The 17,109-nt window shown below is 43.4% G+C and overlaps 1 protein-coding gene across 3 annotated transcripts in view; it reads right to left on the reverse strand.

Moving 5' to 3' along the window:
* The window catches only part of adgrv1 (adhesion G protein-coupled receptor V1), a 104,345-nt gene that overhangs the window by 49,196 nt on the left and 38,040 nt on the right, over nucleotides 1–17,109 (reverse strand). For all 3 annotated transcript variants that reach the window (XM_061817222.1, XM_061817220.1, XM_061817223.1), the window contains 44 exons: nucleotides 16,796–17,105; nucleotides 16,466–16,675; nucleotides 16,261–16,391; nucleotides 16,053–16,152; nucleotides 15,783–15,962; nucleotides 15,509–15,672; nucleotides 15,265–15,352; nucleotides 14,449–14,527; nucleotides 14,222–14,360; nucleotides 13,443–13,584; nucleotides 13,088–13,353; nucleotides 12,464–12,639; nucleotides 12,219–12,346; nucleotides 11,928–12,109; nucleotides 11,105–11,251; nucleotides 10,936–11,016; nucleotides 10,576–10,837; nucleotides 10,044–10,166; nucleotides 9,703–9,925; nucleotides 9,425–9,629; nucleotides 9,144–9,290; nucleotides 7,604–7,859; nucleotides 6,981–7,183; nucleotides 6,714–6,890; nucleotides 6,408–6,590; nucleotides 6,167–6,346; nucleotides 5,752–5,916; nucleotides 5,545–5,668; nucleotides 5,340–5,463; nucleotides 5,135–5,273; nucleotides 4,841–5,026; nucleotides 4,010–4,245; nucleotides 3,711–3,859; nucleotides 3,419–3,617; nucleotides 3,122–3,341; nucleotides 2,810–3,049; nucleotides 2,555–2,704; nucleotides 2,225–2,445; nucleotides 1,848–2,127; nucleotides 1,632–1,775; nucleotides 1,388–1,559; nucleotides 1,121–1,262; nucleotides 381–949; nucleotides 33–296 (listed from right to left, as the gene is read on the reverse strand). In XM_061817222.1, coding sequence (XP_061673206.1) covers nucleotides 33–296; nucleotides 381–949; nucleotides 1,121–1,262; nucleotides 1,388–1,559; nucleotides 1,632–1,775; nucleotides 1,848–2,127; nucleotides 2,225–2,445; nucleotides 2,555–2,704; nucleotides 2,810–3,049; nucleotides 3,122–3,341; nucleotides 3,419–3,617; nucleotides 3,711–3,859; nucleotides 4,010–4,245; nucleotides 4,841–5,026; nucleotides 5,135–5,273; nucleotides 5,340–5,463; nucleotides 5,545–5,668; nucleotides 5,752–5,916; nucleotides 6,167–6,346; nucleotides 6,408–6,590; nucleotides 6,714–6,890; nucleotides 6,981–7,183; nucleotides 7,604–7,859; nucleotides 9,144–9,290; nucleotides 9,425–9,629; nucleotides 9,703–9,925; nucleotides 10,044–10,166; nucleotides 10,576–10,837; nucleotides 10,936–11,016; nucleotides 11,105–11,251; nucleotides 11,928–12,109; nucleotides 12,219–12,346; nucleotides 12,464–12,639; nucleotides 13,088–13,353; nucleotides 13,443–13,584; nucleotides 14,222–14,360; nucleotides 14,449–14,527; nucleotides 15,265–15,352; nucleotides 15,509–15,672; nucleotides 15,783–15,962; nucleotides 16,053–16,152; nucleotides 16,261–16,391; nucleotides 16,466–16,675; nucleotides 16,796–17,105 — 8,206 coding nt within the window. The remainder of the gene's footprint in view (nucleotides 1–32; nucleotides 297–380; nucleotides 950–1,120; nucleotides 1,263–1,387; nucleotides 1,560–1,631; nucleotides 1,776–1,847; nucleotides 2,128–2,224; nucleotides 2,446–2,554; nucleotides 2,705–2,809; nucleotides 3,050–3,121; nucleotides 3,342–3,418; nucleotides 3,618–3,710; nucleotides 3,860–4,009; nucleotides 4,246–4,840; nucleotides 5,027–5,134; nucleotides 5,274–5,339; nucleotides 5,464–5,544; nucleotides 5,669–5,751; nucleotides 5,917–6,166; nucleotides 6,347–6,407; nucleotides 6,591–6,713; nucleotides 6,891–6,980; nucleotides 7,184–7,603; nucleotides 7,860–9,143; nucleotides 9,291–9,424; nucleotides 9,630–9,702; nucleotides 9,926–10,043; nucleotides 10,167–10,575; nucleotides 10,838–10,935; nucleotides 11,017–11,104; nucleotides 11,252–11,927; nucleotides 12,110–12,218; nucleotides 12,347–12,463; nucleotides 12,640–13,087; nucleotides 13,354–13,442; nucleotides 13,585–14,221; nucleotides 14,361–14,448; nucleotides 14,528–15,264; nucleotides 15,353–15,508; nucleotides 15,673–15,782; nucleotides 15,963–16,052; nucleotides 16,153–16,260; nucleotides 16,392–16,465; nucleotides 16,676–16,795; nucleotides 17,106–17,109) is intronic.

Here is a 17,109-nt window from a genome sequence, read left to right on the forward strand (position 1 = left end):
ATTGAATTGAACGGACACATTTAATTTTTTACCAAGGATAGTGATCTTGGAAAAGGACCCAAAGCCCTGGCGGGGTCTATCAGTGATCTGTACCCCACCTTCAGGATCACTGAGATAGATAAAGAACACCTCCTGGCCTTCTGGTTCTGAGTCATCCAGGATGACGAGGAGCACCTCTGTCTCATTCTGACCAGCTGCCAATTGCACAATGTTGGACTCCAAGTAGAAGTCCTGATTCTCCTTCGCTAGAGGCAAAACAGGCTCAAGGGTGAAGGGAAATGGTGTTTTACTTCCCTCTGGAGGAAAATCCACAACATTCAAATTAATCCAAGTTGTGCAAATTTAAAAAAAAAAAAAAATCAGACAGTCAATTAAAGTACCTCCATATGCTTGGACCTTAACTCGTACGTTCTCAGCCACACTCTGTGACCTGCGCACCCTTAGGAGAACCCTTCGCTCCTGCTGGTTCTCTTCATCCTTGTCCTCGGGTATTTCAACCAGTTCAGGGCCTATACTTAGCACTCCACTGGTTACATCGCTCGCCAGGATTGTGACAGTTGCCAGACTGTGCGGAGGGTTGATTCGAGGGAAGACATCTGACCAGACCAAGTTTGGAGTGAAGACTTCGACGGCGGTAAGGTTGACATGAAAATATTCATCTGGCTCTGAGAGGAGGTCATCAAGGATTGAAAGCTGGAAGGAAGCGTTGGTTTGCCGAGGAGAGTCAAAAGCCAAACGGCCCGCTGGCACAGAGATGAAATCAGCTCCTGCAGCTGCGCTGCCTGCTATTGTCATGTAGGACAGGCGAGTGTTGCTGCTATTCGAACCGTAGAGCCTCTGGACATAGAGTGTTATAGTCTGGATGTCCTCTTCAATGACCAGCTGGCGGGAATCAGGAGAAAACTGATAGATTCCCAGCGGCTCCACTTCAGCCAATGTAAATCCTGACCTGTGCATAGACAATCTATTTGATTGGGTCCATTTGTGTTCCAGATTTTTATTCAACAGGACAACAGGTTGAGGTACTATTTTACTTTTAACTTTAGTCTGATTTTCAGGATTCGGTATGAACACGCAACGATGAACATTGATAGATCCCATTCTAGGATGAAAGTCTTACTTGAGCCTGACATAGTTGACCGCAGGAGTACTGGAGGTGGCTCCAGTGAGGTGCAACGCATGTGCAGTTGGCTCAGATGGATCAGTCATGGCTGTCAGAGCTATTATCTTTGTCCTCTCTCCATGGGAGAAGACCAGTGAGCCTATATGAGGAAAGACCACATTCCTAAATTTAATATTGCACTTGTAGCAATGAGCAATATATCCGAGTTGAATATGCCCGACGTTTTATTCTTAAGTCATCAATACTCTGGTCGGGAATTGTTACCTGAATTTGGAATGATTGCTCCAATTCTAAAAGCAGGTGGAGACTGTCCTGAAGGATACCCTGCCCTCCACTGGACCCTGATATCCCCAAACAACCCTGTTCGGGTCACCTTTGCCTCACATGTTCCTGTATCAACACTTGAAACAAATAAAGCCCGGGAGGCAAAACCCACCTGTCCAGCACACATGAAATAAACAAATAAAACTGGGAAAGTTTTATATAGAATTAGTATTAGTCTCGTAACCTCTGAGCTGGCGGCTTCCTCTGGCACAATCACCATAGCAACAGTGGACTCGTGGTGGAGGCGTGGTGGTGTGCCAAGTAAAGGACTGACCATTCTTACATTAGTCAACTCTACGATGAAACGTCCACCCAAGCACAAAAATGCCTACAAAAAGAAAAGCGGTCCATTTCAACAATGCATAACAAATCATCAGTCATTCATTTTCCTCATTGTTACCTGGTTGCTGATGTGAAGAGTGAGGTTACTGAAGACCTGCCCTTCAGTGAACAACAGTTGTCCTTCAGGTTGTCCACCTGCAAACATCTCCATATCCAGGATCTCATCCGTCCCGTGAGTGATTCTGTAGTCCAAACTGACATTGCCAAAAAGCCCTGCCAGCCGAGTTGCGTTCATAATCAGAACCCTATGAATCTCAGCACCAGACCCCTCGACTGACACAGACTGCTGCTCTGGATTCAAGGAGAAGACACCGTGGGGGTCATCATTTGCTCGCACTCTGTTGAAGAACGAGAAAAAGATGATAATTGGATTACGATGCAATGTACTCCGCTGACACTGTTAGCCCTGAAAATCACTGTAGTCAGACAACCAACCTAATATCAGTGCGTAAAAGATTAGAATTAGCGTCCAGTGTAGCACCACCCTCTACAGCTGTCAGTTGAATAGTGTAGCACTCCTCCAGCTCTGGGACAGTGTCAGGCATCAGGCTAATGACTATTTCTGCGTCCCTCTGGTCTTCCATGATGAGCACGGTGCCAGAAAAGGCAAAAAAGTCTCCAGCCTTGTCAAAATCAGAGTCCATCTGCCAGTGAACCTGAGACATACAATCAAAGTTTTTCATCAGATATGTAAATTAAGGATATATTTTGCGATTCAGATTATCTTAGCCAAATTTAAGGTTAAAGCATTTAACATGATTTTACCATAATATTACCCATGACACCCTCTCGACGCGTAACTTGCATAGAAATGTTGATTGGACCTTCTGCCTCTGTGGGTTCATTGTACACACGCTCTTGAAGTGCATCCTCCGCAAATTGAACGATACCATTTGGGTCTCCAAACCTTTCAATCTGGAAGATAAAACCACGTTAAAAGTGGTTGGGTTGTGGATCACATGTGGCTTTTCCCCTCAAGAATCTATGTCAATATGTTACAACTGAATAAGAAAAACTTGCCTTCAGTGTTATGGCTCCAGCCTGAGGGTCGATGTCGACATCCCCAGTCAGAAGTCTGAGCTCTATTACAAAAGTTTCCTCCACCTCCACTTCACCATGAGGGAGAATCCGAAGTGCAATAGTCTGTGTGCCTTCCTCCCCATCACTGAAGAAAAAAGACCCATTTAACGGCTCTCTAATGTCTGTATTGGATGGAAGCAGAGCCTCTCTGCTGTTTGGACCAAGGATGATCCAAGCAACCTGAACAGTTAAGATAAAAACAACATAAGGAATCAGGACAATGACATGAAATGACATATATTTTTGTGGTACCGTTGCATTGCCCATAACACCTCCTGCCCTCTCCAAGACCAGCGTGAGTTTTCGTATGTCGTTTGGGTTGTTGATAGTGATTAGGCTTTCGTTGAGGAATCGGATAACACCGCCCGGAGAGTCGCTCTTGTTGATGGTCACCCTGGCGACTTTGTGAGAGCCGAGAACTGCTCCCCCTGTAGTTCCAACCAGTAAGATCTCGAAGATTTCTGCATATTCACTATGACAGATCATTCCAAAGGTCGCTTATCACCAATAATAAATGATTTAACCAATATTACTTCCAAGTGTTCTCACCTTTCCATGTCATCCAAAATCGTAACATTAATGCTACTGTTTTTCTGGCCATGGACAAATGTCACCGAGCCATTGTTTGCAATGTAGTCAAGACCAGGAGTGGCACTGAGGCTTCTGGAAATGTACTCCACTGAGATGATTCCATAGAAACCTGAAGTTCTCACCACTGGGATCGACAAACTGCCTGCATCCTCCTCAACTTGAAAGTGAGGATGAAAAAGTTGGATATTGGGCTTTTCTGAACGATAATTGAAAAGACTCAAGACCTCAAGTCACTGTAAAGTTGACTCACTTGTGATGTTGATCTGATCATGCCAGAACTCCAAGATACCCTCAGCATTGTCATTTACCAGTATTACAACAACAAGAGATGAGTTGTTGCCTATGACTGGAGGTTGGTCCAGTTGGAGACCTGAATTGGTCACTGTGTAATCCACACCACTGACCAGTAGGGGGAAACAGTGGTTGTAGAATCATACAGACACAGTTTAGTACAATATGATGTAATGCTTTGCAGAGACAAACAACAACAACAACAACAATTAAAGAATTGTCATCTATATAGTACTTTGACTAATTATTTGTTTGTACCTGGCATTGACTAAATCCACATTGGTGATGTTGAAATAGAAAATCTCAGGCCCTTCTGGTAGACTGTCATCATGGATATGCACTGAAACATGTTGTGATGTCAGACCAGGTGTGAACAGCAACCGTCCTGAAGCAGGGACAAAGTCCTCTCCACTAACTGCTGTGTTGCTTGAGGTTTGGTAGGTAACCCACACGCTTCCCAAATTTCCCCAAGTGCGACTGATTGTCACATTCACCTGGAGGAAAAGAGTCACGATTGAAGTTTTATATTTATAACCGAGTCCAATATGTCACAATCAGGAGTGGTTTATGGCATGTGGCCACAAAGGGTGGCATTTCACAACCCCCCTCAAAAGAAACTAAAAATTGCAATGTAAAATAGTTTTGTTGCGTGTAACAGCATCATATTGATCAGTAAGGCTTGTATGGGGAATTTGCACCCCCTTGTGGAGATGCCCTCTCTAGAAGTAATGTTGGGTGACACTCTGTCCCTCAATATGTGAAAGTGTTCCAGAATAAACGTGAACTACAGGGATGAATAATGAACTCAATGACAAAGTACTGAACGGTGTGTGTGTCCACATTTTGTTGTGGCGGTGGGGCTCTTGCACACGGTGCCATTCAGCTTACAACCACCACTCGTCAAAAGGACATCCATCCATCCATCTATTCTCAGAATTGCTTATGTTGTTCAAAGTCATGGGGTGCTGGAACCTATCCCAGCTGGCTTTGAGCAAAAGGCTGACTTCATGCTAAATTGGTTGAGAGTCAATTGCAGAACATATCTAGGTGAAAATAACAATGGTTTTAGTAGCATGATGCTATACTTACAGTTTGCTCCTCTTCAATTGTGCTTATCTGCTGCTGGGTGAGAGAAAACACCCCGTAAGGGTTGTCACTGGCTGCCATTGTTATACTGGCATGCTGTGCAGTGGGACTGAGTTTCAGTCCTGGGGTCATGGATGTCAGCGTTAGCTGGAAATTGCGACGTTCCTCGGGAAAATCATCATTCACAGCCTGAAATTGCAACCGAAAGCACACAAATCACGGTGTTGTAATGTGGGTGAGGTTACTCCACTCTTTAACTCATTACAAATTACCCCAACATTCGATATTGGTCAGTACCTTCAAAATAAAAGAAGCAAAGGATTGCTGGTCTTTCATTGTTACTGAGCCTGCAATGTCTTGGAATTCAGCAATCAAAGCAGGAGTGATATTCCAATGCACTTGCACCTCACCGAATACACCTGGCCCACGAACAAGGCTGAAACAAATTTATATTATTTTCCCACACGAAATTCTACCCGAGCCCAATCAAGTTTCATCTCACTTGACAACAGCACTGCCATTATAAATTCCTTCAGGTTCTCCAATGAAAATGTTTCTTGAGGACTCTTCCAGCCCTATAATCCCCAGGGCAGCCTTGTCTGCTATGATAGTGATGGTTGCCAAACCTGGAGTACAACATGAGAGACGTGGAGTGTTCACATTGGTGAAAAGATTGATTTCATTAATTCCATCTTCTTCTTAAGTACCATTTAAAGGGTCAATGACAGCACCGCTGCCACTTGGAGGAAAGAGCTTGACAGTGAAGTGCTCATCTCCCTCCAGAACTCTGTCAGCAAGGGCTCTTATCATAAACGTCTTCATTGATTCTGTCTGGAAAGTCGACATAACATCTCAGTTGCATCCTTTACAAAGATAATGACACTTGGTTTTGAAAATCGATCATGTTGTTGTACCTCAGTGAAGACAAGAGTCCCATTGAGAGGTGAGAGGTCATGAACAGCTTGTCCTTCCAGTTGCCACGCCAGTGTCACGGCCCCTTCCCCCCCTTCACTGCGCAGTACTACTAGTTGAGCCACAGCAGCGGAATCGTCGACAAACTCGGGCTCAATCACGGCAACCTTGGAGAGGATGGAAGACATGTGACTGCAAGTAAAACTAAAACAACCTCACAAACTGTTTCTTAAGTGTCCATAGTCTTTTTACAATTGAACCCAATGTTTCTAAACCATTGGATGACATGTTAATCACATTTGTTTTCAGTGCTCAGTGGTTGTAATGTTTGTAGTTATTTCCACATTTGCTTATGTAATGAAGTTGTTGAATTGGAAAAATAATTTATGGACAATTGTTGATAGAGGTAGCTCGTACCTCGAGCTGTTGGAATCCAAATCGTCCTAGAGGTGAATCATTGGCCGGAATGTTGACTGTGACAGAGGTCACATCTCCCAGCCGAGCGCCGCCAATCACCCGCAGCAAAGTTACTTTGAATTTCTCCAGAGCCTCCACACGGTCATCATCCAAAATGGTGATCGCGATCACAGCTTCCCTCTAGAAACATCGAACGATCAGGGACTAGTCAAACAGCTCCTTCTTGAGAACACGGATTTACCTGCCCATCTTGGAAGGTGATGTTGCCAGATGAAGGGCTGAAATCATCTGGATCAGCAGTCAGGGGCTGAGCCTCCCAGTAGGCGATCAGTCTTCCAGTTGCACCAGCAAGTCGTGCCACTGTCAGTTGGAAAATGTTGTCAGCTGCTGGCATTTCAAAGGCCACCATAACTTCAGGGCTATCCTGAAGAAGAAATACAAAATAAAGCACTTTAATATTGTGCTACATTGATCCCCGAGATTCTGTGTTGATAGATTCAATCTGCATTCATCAAAGTCCAGCCCTCGAGAGCAATTCTGCACTTACTTCAGGAACAACAAACTGCACGATCCCTCGAGGGTTGTCATTTTCCTGGATGGTTACCTCAGCTACTTCCATGCCAGGTCTCTTCACTGAGGGCTGGCCCGCTTCAGCTAGCCCACTAACTAGCGCCACACTGGTGATGTTTACCAGGAAATTCTCTGACAGTTCTGGGATGTCATCCTCACAAAATAAATGAAACACACGTGGAGAAAATTAGGCATGAGCACAGCAATGTAAGGTACTTTATGTTATTTTAAGAGTTATTCTTACCGGAAGGATTATAATGGTCACAAAGGCCAAAGTTGCTCCTTCTGTAATAATAAGGCTGTCATTTTTGGCGACGTAGTCCTGATCTGCGGAGGCCTGGTTGGATGGAGGTTGGTTCAAGGCTGGCCTGGTCTCATAAAGTATTTCCACATCACCAGAGGAGCCGTGCTCCCGCACTATGGACAAAGTCAGATTGACTGGAAAGCCTGGAAGTTCAGAGAAAGTCTTTTAACTGTTAGAATAAAACACAGATCAAGAACCGTAAAATACTGGATCATTTTGGCGTAAAATGGGAACAACAATGTGAATGATTAAAATAATCTTTTGATATGTTTCAGACTAATCTGACAGCCTTCCCAGAAGGATTAAGACAAACCTCAGATTACTTATATACTGGAAACCATGAAAGAACTTTTACAGTAAGTCTCAAAGTGTATTTCCTGTAACCACTTCTTAAGGGACATAATCAGCTTTCTTTGTCCTTGTTAGAGAACATATACGATAATCAAGCTGGCACCCCAATAGCGGTGGCATCTAAATATTGGCACAAAAGAATAAAATGTAGTGTGAACCCATTTTAAATTCCTGTGTTAATCATGCCGCAGCAATCAATGACAAATGCTCACCCTGCGGTTCTTGTGTTCGAGTAATCTGAGAGTCCAGATGCCATCCAATCACCCCGTAGGGGGAACCATTTGACAGGATGGTGAGCAGAGCTTTCGCCCGCAACTTGTCAATAACAGCAGCCTGTTGTATGTCCAGCAACTCTATTGTGGTCACATCCATGAGGGTAACGGTAACGCTCTCGCTTAGCTCTGCAATATCATCTGCCAGCACAGTCACTGGAATGATGGCGACCGACTGACCCTCTGAGAATGTAACCTATGAGGATGACAGCTCAGTTTTAGACTGATTTTATGTAGGAATTTCCAATTTAAAATGGTGTATTGGGGAAGTTGACAGCGTGCAGGATGAGAAAAATGCTAAAGGTTTCAATGTAAGGGGATGCTCGGTTTATGACGGAGTTCGATTCCTATAGTGGTGACTTAACCAGAATCTGGAGGTGAAGACGAATGTCTTGAAGTTTACCACTGTCTTAGTCAAAAGGTCTAAATTATAGTACATATTTGTTTGAAAAAGATTTTTCAACTAGCAAATGAACATTTGAGCCACTGAGAATAAGAGTGGGCTAACTCCAGTAATGCTATTTTGCACGAGACTAGTGTAGTTCTATGGAAATCTGGGGAATTTACCTGTGCATCATACATATGTACATTTTCTGAGCCGCTTATCCTCACAAGGGTCGTGGGAGTGCTGGAGCCCATCCCAACTATCTTCGGGCAGGAGGCGGAGTACACCCTGAGTTGGTTGCCAACCAATCACAGGACACATAATGGATAAATGGATGGATGGAAAGTCCATCCATCCATCCATCCATCCATCTTCCAAGCCACTTATCCTCACAAGGGTCACGGGACTGCCGGAGTCTAACCATTGGGTGAAAGGCAGACTACACCTTGAACTGGTTGCCACTCAGTTACAGGGCACCTATTGACACGATCACTGAGCAGGAATTGATCCCATGCTGCCTGCACAAACATCAGCCTTATGTACCACGACACCATCAGTGACCCCCTGTACATCATCCATCCATCCATCCATCCATCCATCCATCCATCCATCCATCATTTAATTAGTTTAATAAAATTAGGTTACTGATAGACAGATGCATGCAAGTCTTCTACTGATCTCTGTGCTTCACTTTCTGAAATGTTTTTGTGGGAGGTGAAACATGGTTTCTTTGGTGTAACCATCTTGAAAATAAGGTTTGGTCTGATGAATCTGGAAAAATGCTGAGTGCAATAGTGGATGACAACCCACCATATGTAAAAATTGGACCTTGACCAGTATTCCTCTGAAAAATATGTCTTTGTCCATTATTTCTGCACTTGACTTCAGAATGACAAAAAAAAAACAAGTTAGCCCACTCTTGCTAGTTGCTCAATTGTTAAGTAAAGTGGCTTCTTGCACAACATGCAGTATTCTTATCCCGATGTACACTTCATTGTGTACTCTTTGTAACCTTGAAATGTCGTATATAGGTATGTAAACCGAGGCTCCCTTGTACTAATTCTGATGGAATATTACTGAGGGTTATTCACGCACCACTCCGGAAGTGGGGTAAATGTCCGCCAGACTCCCACTGGCAGTCCAGTGAACAGTCAATCTGCCAAATGTCCCTCTTCTCCTCTCCACTGTGAATGAGATTTGATGATTTTGATCCAACTCCTCAACATCCAGAGACAGAGAATTCTGGAAAGGGTAGGAAGTTGAATTTTCCCTTGGGAGATTATAATGGTTAGTTTAAAAACATTCATATCATAGATACAACACAAGTAAAACTCTGGCTGTCATTGGATTAAAAAAAAAAAAAAGATTTATCTTGCCTGTGCAAATCCAATCACTCCGTGGGGGTTGTCATTGCTTGGAACCACAACAGTCACTTGACCCCCAAATCCAATCTCTGCCCCACCCTTTGGATTCTTCAGGTGGACCTGAAAATTCTCTTGCTGTTCAGGAACATCATCATCTAAGACATTTACTGCAATCTGTAGCTCGCTGTCACCAGGTAAGAAATGCAGCTCGCCAAAGCTGGGGCACAAAATAGTTTAAAAGAAGTTTATTGAATTTCGTAATCGCAGAGTGGTGCTTGCGACAGCAATACCTGGGAATGAAGTCAGACTGATTGGAGACATAAGTTAAATGATAAATTCTGGAACGGTTTTCCTCAGAAGAAGCTAAGAGTGTCTTGGTGGTATTGAGGGATGGGACTTCAAAGGAAAGGAATTTCCTAGCCGGGGGGGCCTCCAGTATGATGGTGAAGAGGCTGGCATCAGACCTCCAGGAGTAAAGTGAAGACCTATTTCTACCAGCTAGCAGGATGTAAACTGTGAGGAGAAGCAGACATTCACATCACACACTGACCATATCATTACGTACACCACTGGAACATTATAAAATGATGTCCTGAAATGCCATCTTATACTTAAAAACCACAGTACTTACAGAGTTCAGAATGAGCTGTGAACGGATGAATTGAGGTGAGGCCTGGGTGAGGAATGGACTGATGCAGCTCAGGTGAACTCTGGCCTAATTTCCATCGGAGCACCTCACAGGAAAGAAGCACACCTGCAAAAATGACATTTATATTCTTTTTCATGCTGAATTATGGAATGGTCTGACCTAGATAAATCAAACAAATTAGAACCTGCACGGGACAGGGAGGTTTGGTTGCCCTCACACAAAATATTGTACTATTTTGATGAAGAAATTATTTCTTGTCCAATATTCTGCACAAGTGCCTGTCTTGATTCAATATATTGTACCCTCTGGTACATGGCAACATAACATGACTGCATATTTAACTTAAAACTGTGACCATACCATCTTCACCAGTGTGTGCTACCTAGACCAGCATCAAACCGTGACACAATTCTTGAAAGTAGTGTTGGGAAGGTTTGCTCAACATATTGTTGATTCAAGGAATTTTTCACGGAAACTCTTAATTCACAGCTGGTCAATAAAAAGAATGCTTCACCTTGAAGAAGCACCAAAACAAACGTGTCCTCTGCTCTCTTGACTGTCTCCACCTGGCTGACCCTGCCCGTGACAGGGAGGGGCTGTGCATTCCTAAATCTTCCGCCACTCCAGTGAAGAAGGAAGCAGCTGTTCGTCTTGCTGTTTAAGCAAACTACCAAATAAAGCCCATCTGTGCGGGTGAATGGCGTCACACTGACAATATCTTCTTTAAAGTCGAGGGTTTGCAGGAGATTGAAGGAGCTGCCGGTCCAAACAAATATCTACAGGGAGTTACAGGGGGAACAAAGGCACTTGAAATACCTTTAAAGAATAGAAGAGGATAACTGGAACAATAAGTGATGATAACATTTGACATCACCTGACTTGATGCTATAAGAAAATCTTTGTCTTCATTTGAGAAGTGTTTCACTTCCAGAGCTTCCACGCCTATGATTTGTTCCTAATACCACAAGATACATGAAGGCAACAAAAGTCAATAAAACCAATAATTACTACATGATGAGAAAAGCCATCAGCGTTCAACCGACCAATGTGACATTGAGGTCCCTGTGTAGTTTTAAGATGCTCAGGTTGGTGGCAGGGGCAAAAGGGGCACCGCCATGGGTGATGGCGATGTAGCTTGTGTTTTCAATTGCAAACCCAACACAGGAGCTCGGGTCCTGAATCCGAGCAGACTGGAAGGACGGCAAGAAGAAAGCAGTGCATTTAGAAACGTACTCCAGTAATTAAGAGTACATGGTGTCCGAAAAGGCACTATACACTTCATTTTCCATTTATTTTTGGATACCATTCAGAGTGATGTGAGGCCTTCACCACGTGACAGCTTGGGCTTTGCCATTTTTGTAAAAATGTCCAATTGTTGCTCATGGCTTAGTAATTGAAAAGTGTAACCTGGCAAAATGTTTTTCTGTCCCAGACTATTGCTCAGCATTAGAATCTTCTGCGTGAAGCCTTTAAACAACCAAACCTCCCGGCAAAGCTATAATCCCTCTCCAAAGCATCTGCTGAATCAAGCATTTGTTGATGCTCAGATCTAGTACAGCCTTCCATGGTGATGCAAAAACACCTACTCTAGGAGCTTGTTGTTTTCATAAACACATCCTGTTTCAATAAATGTGCTATGGTTTGTGTAAATTGTACTATGCGTTGAACCAGTGTGTCATAAATCTTATCAAACTTGCACTGAACTCCGATCTGGCACAGGAAACCTTTTTGCCTGGTGGAAATTTTGATACGCTGCTCCAATTAATGACCAAAATGTGCTGATGGTTCACATGTCCGAATGAACCTTGTCATTCAAGGAAGGAAATGTAATGTTGACTTTTGGGACACCGTGTATTTATCACTTACCACTATGGGCACAAAAACTCCTTGCCATTGATAGATAGTGGCCAATGTATGGGAGGATCCCACAGCAGGACTCTTATCAAGTCTGACCGCAAGGATGGATGGCATCCAAGGGATAGAGCACCATGTGGATGTGGGGGTGTCCTCAAAACTTTGGTACAAACCCATCATTGAGAGAGGGCCCTCTTCAAGACACAATTAACAAAAAGAATATTATTATCATCACTTTGCTCTGTAGAAGGGTTTGTTGACAAGTATGCTGTGACTCTGGAAAGAAATATTTATTGACATCACCAGAACCAACAGCTGTGTCAGACTGGGTCCCCCACTCCACGCTGACAGCAGACTCCAAGCCATTGCTGCGAGACACTGTGAGGAAGATGGTTCCAATTCCTTCATTTGCCACCACTTCTGTGCTACTTCTGCACAACAAAAATAATCACAGTGTTCACGCCACTATACATTTGCCTATTCTAGTACACGTAAAAGACCTAACCTATACATTGATAAATAAATTATTGAAGGAATTATTTCCAGACCTATTGAGAGTGGGTCCAATGCAGAACAAGCCCGACGGCGCCAGGTTCTCAAGGACGGTGATGGCAGCGTGCAGTGGGGCACCGAGACGTGCGCCCCCGGTTGGGTTGGACAGGGTTACTGTGAATGTCTCATTCACTTCAGGCTCAGCATCCAGCAACGCTCGGATCTCCAACATCTGAAACAACACACGGAATACTTTGTGCGTTTATGCGCTCAAGAAGGGAACACAATTGCTGACAAATATTTTGGCTGAGAAGGCGGGAAAAGGAATTTAACAAACATGGTTAAAATATAAAGATGGAATAAAAAATAATTCATGGCTGACAACTTTTTAAATGATGTAATTCAAGAGTGATAATAAAACATCATATAGTGACCACTTTTAATCTTGACTAAGTTAATAAACGGTAGTGTACATATGTTTTCATACATAGAGTGTCTGAAATTCATTATCAGTGAATGAATTCATCAATCCTGTAACTGAAATGAAAATGAGTAAAAATCCAAAGAAAACAGACAGTTTCAAATGTCCTATGGTTTGAATTAGTCCCCGCCTATAAAATATTAATATAGTATTTCATTTTCATCAATAATCCTTTTGTCACTTTAGTAATATATCTTACCTTAAACCTGACACCATCCTCCAGCACCACAAACCCTCGTGTCGGAATGAGATCACCATTGGCAAGACTGCCGTAGGCATCTGTGATGGTAAACTGCACAGTCACAGTACCAAATGTGCCCTCTTGGGGGATCCGAACCACATAGAGGGCGGCCATGCTCTCGCTCAGCCCCAGGCCAGATGTGGGTTCTTTCAGTAAGAAAGGCCCGCTGGTATTAAAAGATAGGACACCATGTCCATCGTCGCTCGCTAGGATATTCACAGTGGCTGAAAGACAAATGGAGCAAAGGAATAATAGGTCAATAGAGGCTTTTACTTTTGTCCCCGAGAAAGGCTCATCGGATTATATGGTTAACCTGTAGTATTGGTGCCAAGTTCAAGCCCAGGTGACGGATCGGTCAGTATCATCTGGAATCGTTCAGCTCCCTCAGGAATGATGTCATCAATGATCTGGACTTCTACAAATTTATGTCTTTCACCGTTGACAAAATGAAGCACCTGAAGGGTTTCATCACAAGAGAAAAACATGCCGTGACAAGTAATACTCAGAGGTCTCTCTAAATGTGAGACTCCATGTCAGCATCCCAGGCCTTCTCACACTCCATGCAAACTGTCTGACGCCTTTGACCTTCCCATTCATTGTGTGTGTGTCGAGGTGGAGTCAGCATGTTTTGAGGATTGTCACGTCAATGCAGAGGGTGTCTGATGCTTGGCGTCGTGTTAGCAGAAAGAAAAAAGCTCCTCCGGTAGGAGCGGGGCTGGTGGAGGGATTTTAGAGTGCTATTTTGGCGGATTGTATTACAAACAGGAAATGGGATACGGGGGAAGGCATAATAATTGCGATGTCCCACTATCCCAAACTTTGGGCCAATAGCAAAATAATATACCAAGATGTCTCTGTGGGAGGCTTTCAAACTCCCTTTCAAAGCGCCATGCTCATCATGAAACACGCCTCGGAGCACACTTCATGTAACTAGAAAGCTCACGAATTAATTTAAAACTCCGAAATTACTATGGGATGTTCCCATTGCCATTTTTTTTCTAGGCAGATGGCCGGTCACTCATTGCCATTGTATGGGGGCTTTCACGCTGTGCAGTGTGACCACAACTTCAGAGTGTGTTTGCGTAGTTGTACCATTTCACTGGTGTTGTAGTCCAGCCCTTGCTGAGCTTCAAGGTTCTGCGCGTAGAACAAAAGAGAAACATTCCCATATGCGCCCTTGTTCCTGTAGACCACTAGGGTCAGAATCCCTAACGTTTCATTCACTTCAAACCTAGAAACAAAAGAATACTAGCATGAGACTCATGCTTGAATTGTAACTTGAACATGTCAACATAATCAAACATGCAGTGCTTTCTTACATGGTGTTCGTCCAATCAATGACTCCTCTAATTCCATCATTAGGACCAATGCTGACCTCTGCCACCAAACCCCGCGTGTCTATGCCACAGGATAATATATGAAGAAGAAAAATATACATAGCTAAATAGATTAAATGTTAAATAAAAGCTTTCTCTCTACCATTTCTGGACTACAAAGCAAAATCTAGAAGCTCTACAGGGAGTTTGAACAGCCATATTTCAGGTGGGCCTTCTTTTAGTCGTTATATGACCCAGTGACTGGGAGGCCAGTTGCGGCTTTAGTGAGGTCACTTAATCTGTGCCCATCAAAACCACCAAATTCCTCTTTTCTGAAAACCATCACTATCTCTCCAAACCACATGACTAATGCCATGTGTGACTCTGACTTCTCTCATTCACAACATGGAGTATCGGTGAATTGGGGCAGAAGCGGTCATAGTTGTAGTCATTAGCCATCTCTCACATGATACATTCTGATCAACTTAACTAGAGGGCCAAAGTTTTATAGAAATAAAATAAACTTGTGGATTATGCCCATTTCTCATTCTGTGTTAATATTGAGCCCTTTATGCAACGCTTAAGCCTTTTATGCACAAATCAAAGCATAAATTACCTGGTAATGTGCAATACACGACTTCTAGTCAGAGCAATAGTAGTGGAGGATTGTGAGAAAGTATGAAAACAAAGGAATTCAGACAAAAAAAGATAATGTGCAAAATAGACCACAATCTATTAAAAATCTCCATCAATGATTAGAGACAAAACAATTACGATGAATAAAACCCATCCAAACAACAAAACCATTTAGTCTTGTACCTAGGTGAGGAACTGTGGCAAGGGTTGTGAGAAGTACTGCTGATGTAATGTTAACCAGGAAGTATTCTTGCAACTCTGGAATGTCATCCTAGTAAAACAAACAAACAAAGATGCTTCACACTAGACTGTTTTTCTAGGGGAAATAACATGAATATTCAGACTTAAAACTAGTAAATCACTTTCCATGCAGTTTCACACCTTTACCCTCAATTACGCAGTCACTATGAGGGCAGAATATTTTTACCTCCAGTATGGTGACAGGGATAGCAACAGAAGTCTGACCCTCCTGAAGAATCACAGAACCTGTTCCTGCCAAGAAGTCTTGTCCTGGGTCAGCAAGAACACCTTCTACCTGGGAGAGGTCCTCCAGGGAACCTTTCAGAACCTCATAGGTGACATTCACAGCTCCTGACCAAAGAATTGTAATAATCTCAGTTCAACTGCATATACAGTAGTGTGCACAGGAAGTAAATTGATGAGTAAACTTCAGTGAATCATCTGAAACAGGACCAACTGACCTGACGCTCCAGACTCTCTGTTGATGTAGACATTTATGGTGTGCTCTCTCTCCTCAGTGGTCACCCTTAGGGACGATGATGCAACGGTAAGCAGCCCATAAGGTTCGTCACTGGTGTCCACTGTAAACATCGCCTCACTTCCCTGGATGTCAAGTGTGGCGTGGCCTGGCACCGCAACACCTTCAACAGAGGAATGCCATTCTGATTTATCGGATTTTGATGTTCACAAATTTCTGAGACAAAATCGACTGTGCAAAGGTTGTGTGTTACCAAAGGTTTGGATGTTGGTCAGGAAAACTTTGTATTGCGCTTTGTCCTCTGGTATCAGATCATCAAGAACCTCCACAACGATGGTATTGTTTAGCTGTCCCTGGAGAAGAATCAAAAGAAATATGTTAGCGAAACTCGAGCTAGATGTGTCATTTATCATATCAACACATCATAAAAGTCTTCTTACAAAACATGACAAGGGTTTTACCTCATGAAATAAAAGTGTCCCTGAGTGGTGAGTGAACGTCTGTTGTAAAAGTGGACCCCATATTGTCCAATTCACTGTGACATTACCCACACCTGGAGCAGTTCTCAAAACTGACAAGGCCAGCTTTTGCCCTGTAAAAATCAAAAATAAAAAACAGTCTCATAGGTCCACACGAATTGTCAAAGCATTACAAGTGGCTACCCACCCTCTCTGGCGATGATTGAACGTGATGCTGGATGGAAACCCACGATGCCGGCCACGTTATCATTAGCTAGAATTACGATGTTGACGGTATTTGAGCTGGGGAGGATACGACTTCCTCCCTCCGTATTAACAAGACCGATCATGATGCTCTCGTTGTCTTCTGGCTCAATATCGTCTCTGATTTCAATCTCGATTGTCTTCTTGAGATCACCTGCAGACACATTCCAAGAAAAGCAGTTTCAAACTTAGATGAATTTTTCTGACAGGCAAGACTAAGCTGATAAATTAGGTTAACTGCATATTACTGCAAATCAGTAGGTGAGAGACTTACCATCGAAAACCAAAGTTCCCCCAGTTCCAGTAAAGTCTGTATCTGGTCTGGCATTTCCTCCAACAAACCTCCACTCCACAGTGACTGCTCCCAAGTTGCCTCCTCTCCTTTCAATGACCAGAGGAACCACCACCCAAGGCTCTTCACGGACCTCAACGTAGAGCCCTTCGTTGGTGGCATTGGCACTGGAGCTGTATATCAAAAACACGCCAAACGCATCCCCGTTCAACGCTATGGTGACCACTGCTTTATGTGGCTGGCCAAGAGAGGGCAGGTTCTTCTGGTCTGTGGTCACATTCAGCAGCCCTATCTTC

The sequence above is a fragment of the Syngnathoides biaculeatus genome, chromosome 4, assembly GCF_019802595.1.
Source record: "Syngnathoides biaculeatus isolate LvHL_M chromosome 4, ASM1980259v1, whole genome shotgun sequence".
Lineage (NCBI taxonomy): Eukaryota > Metazoa > Chordata > Actinopteri > Syngnathiformes > Syngnathidae > Syngnathoides > Syngnathoides biaculeatus.